The 2,315-nt window shown below is 37.8% G+C and overlaps 1 protein-coding gene across 2 annotated transcripts in view; it reads left to right on the top strand.

Annotated features, from left to right (window-relative positions):
* Positions 1-2,315, top strand: part of fcho2 (FCH and mu domain containing endocytic adaptor 2) — a gene marked incomplete in the record, with an annotated part of 41,095 nt that overhangs the window by 8,895 nt on the left and 29,885 nt on the right. For both annotated transcript variants that reach the window (XM_014031863.1, XM_014031865.1), the window contains 1 exon segment: positions 484-582. In XM_014031863.1, the coding sequence (XP_013887317.1) occupies positions 484-582 (99 nt within the window).

Raw genomic sequence — 2,315 nt, 5'->3', positions numbered from 1 at the left:
ATGACTGGTAGATAATTAGTTATTAGCGGTACTGCATTTTAATTTTAGAAAGCACAAATCCGCTTATGAATTATAAAAATTAGTAAGACCGCTAAACCGCAAATGAAATATTTAGGTCCGCAATTAGCGGATTTGCGCATTAAGGGCTGGTGCCCACCACTGCAAACAAGCCATACTTCTTCAGTGATAAATGTTTATCCTCTTACTTCCTCTATTTTTATCCTTTGTGTTGTGTCGTTGGACATCATGACCAAGAATGACATGTTAGTGTGCATGTAAGCACCTCAGACAACACAAACAGTCACACATAAAGTCACAATCACAAGGAAGTAGTTTTTACCTTGGCTTCATTATTTTTACATGATTTTTGTTGTTACGTCTGTTTGTTGACAGCGACACATTGATTCAGTTAATTTGATTTTAAGAGACTGATTTGTTGCATTGCAGCACCCTAACATTTAACATGATCGATCTGTCTTCCAGAAATTCCAAGACATTGAAGAAAACCATATTCTCCAAATGAAGGAGATCATTCAGTCTTACGCTCAGTCTGTGGAGGAAACCCACGTTCAGATCGGGGAGGTGAGTGTTCCCATGTCACAGAAGTACTGTGAGACGTTCCTGTGTTAGCTGTGCCTCACATCACTGAGTGTCATTTTTAATCTCGTTCATCATTTAATCGTAAAGCAGGAAACATTCCCTTCACCCTCTGTATTGCTGAGCCATTAAACACTGATCAACACATCTTCTCAGCACTTAACAAACATTTTCCAAGTACGGCCTTTAAAAGTCAAAAACTGCTTTGTCTTCAGAAATGTGTGTTTGGATTTTAGTCAAGTTGGGAAAGCTTTCAACCGTTGTTTACAGTGGCACTAATCAGAAGTTAATCTCAATCTGTGATTTTCTCTTATTTATTTATTTATTTATTTATTAGGCATTATGACCTGATACACAGGAAAAACTTCAAAGTACATTCTGTTGGTGCATTTTCAGTCATTTGATTAGGCTCTTTACTATTAAAGGGGCAATATCATGTAAAATCTACTTTTTTGAGTTTTATATCATGTTATGATGTTATACTCTCATAAAAAAACATGCCCAAAGCCTTGCTCTGACTCATTCGTGCATGTTTGAGAAATCCTGCAGCGTTTTTAGGAAGACATGCTGAGGAGCAAAACGACAGGTGGGGACCAGAAACGCCTTTGGGACGTGTCTTTAAGCCGAACGTCCTCATTGCGGAACACCAACTGCAATGACTCCTGCAAGCTCTCGGGTGAAAGTGAAACTTAACTGTCTGCTGAGCTCCCAACACTCTTTTCAAATTAAAAATACCTTTGAGGAAATGTATTTTTAAATGCCAAGTAAACTGCATCATAGCAGCCCCCCACCCTACACCGAAATGGGCGAGACAAAAGCGGACGATGGTTCTTAAAGAGACAGAGGCCAATTTCAAGGCGTTTAGAAGAGGAAGTGATGAGAAGATAAGCTTATTTTCTATTTAAACATAAAAACAGCATTTTAATAACAACTAAAGGTGACATAGATACTTTATTAGGGTTTAGTGTTTAAATATATGCCTGAGAAACACATAATATTGCCCCTTTAATGCAGCTAGTTTCTTTATGGCCTGCAGAGGGCGGCAAAGCTCCACAGAAAACATTCCACTCTGCTGTGCAACTAACTGGAGAAGTGTTGGAAAAAATAAGGTGTAATGACACACACACACACACACACACGGACACACACACACACACACTTACACACACACACACACACACACACACACACATACCCGAGCGTTAGACTCTGCCTGTTGCTCAGCCACATTAAAACACTGAAGAAAGGTAGTTAGGCTTTACAAACCAGGAAGCCTTGAGCTGTTTAGGAAACTCTGAATGGTGCTGAGTATACTGTTGTAATATTTAAATGAATATATAACCAGAAGGAGAGACTGCTGGGCTGCATTAATGCATGTAGACTCAGTGATGATAAAAACATACAAAACCTTTCATTTGTAATTTAAACTGTTGTTCTTGTACTGTTGTATGTTAATATGTAGTAAGTATGTGCCATTAGGGCTGTGTATTGGCAGGAATTTGGCAATACGATACATATCATGACAGAGGGGTCACGATACGATGTATCCCGATTTATTTCAATATCGTAAGCAAGGCGATATATTGCGATTTTTTTTTTTGTCCAAAAATTCTATTAAATAAAAACCTGTTACTGGAAAAAAAAAAAAGAAAATTGATTGTGTCAGAAAATTGTAATATTACATAGACATACTTTTGATATATTTAGCTGTGTTCTGC

Source organism: Austrofundulus limnaeus, unplaced genomic scaffold (genome assembly GCF_001266775.1).
Source record: "Austrofundulus limnaeus strain Quisiro unplaced genomic scaffold, Austrofundulus_limnaeus-1.0 Scaffold1338, whole genome shotgun sequence".
Classification (NCBI taxonomy): domain Eukaryota; kingdom Metazoa; phylum Chordata; class Actinopteri; order Cyprinodontiformes; family Rivulidae; genus Austrofundulus; species Austrofundulus limnaeus.
The sequence above is the reverse complement of the archived record's forward strand: the minus strand, read 5'-3'. Positions and strand labels throughout refer to the sequence as shown.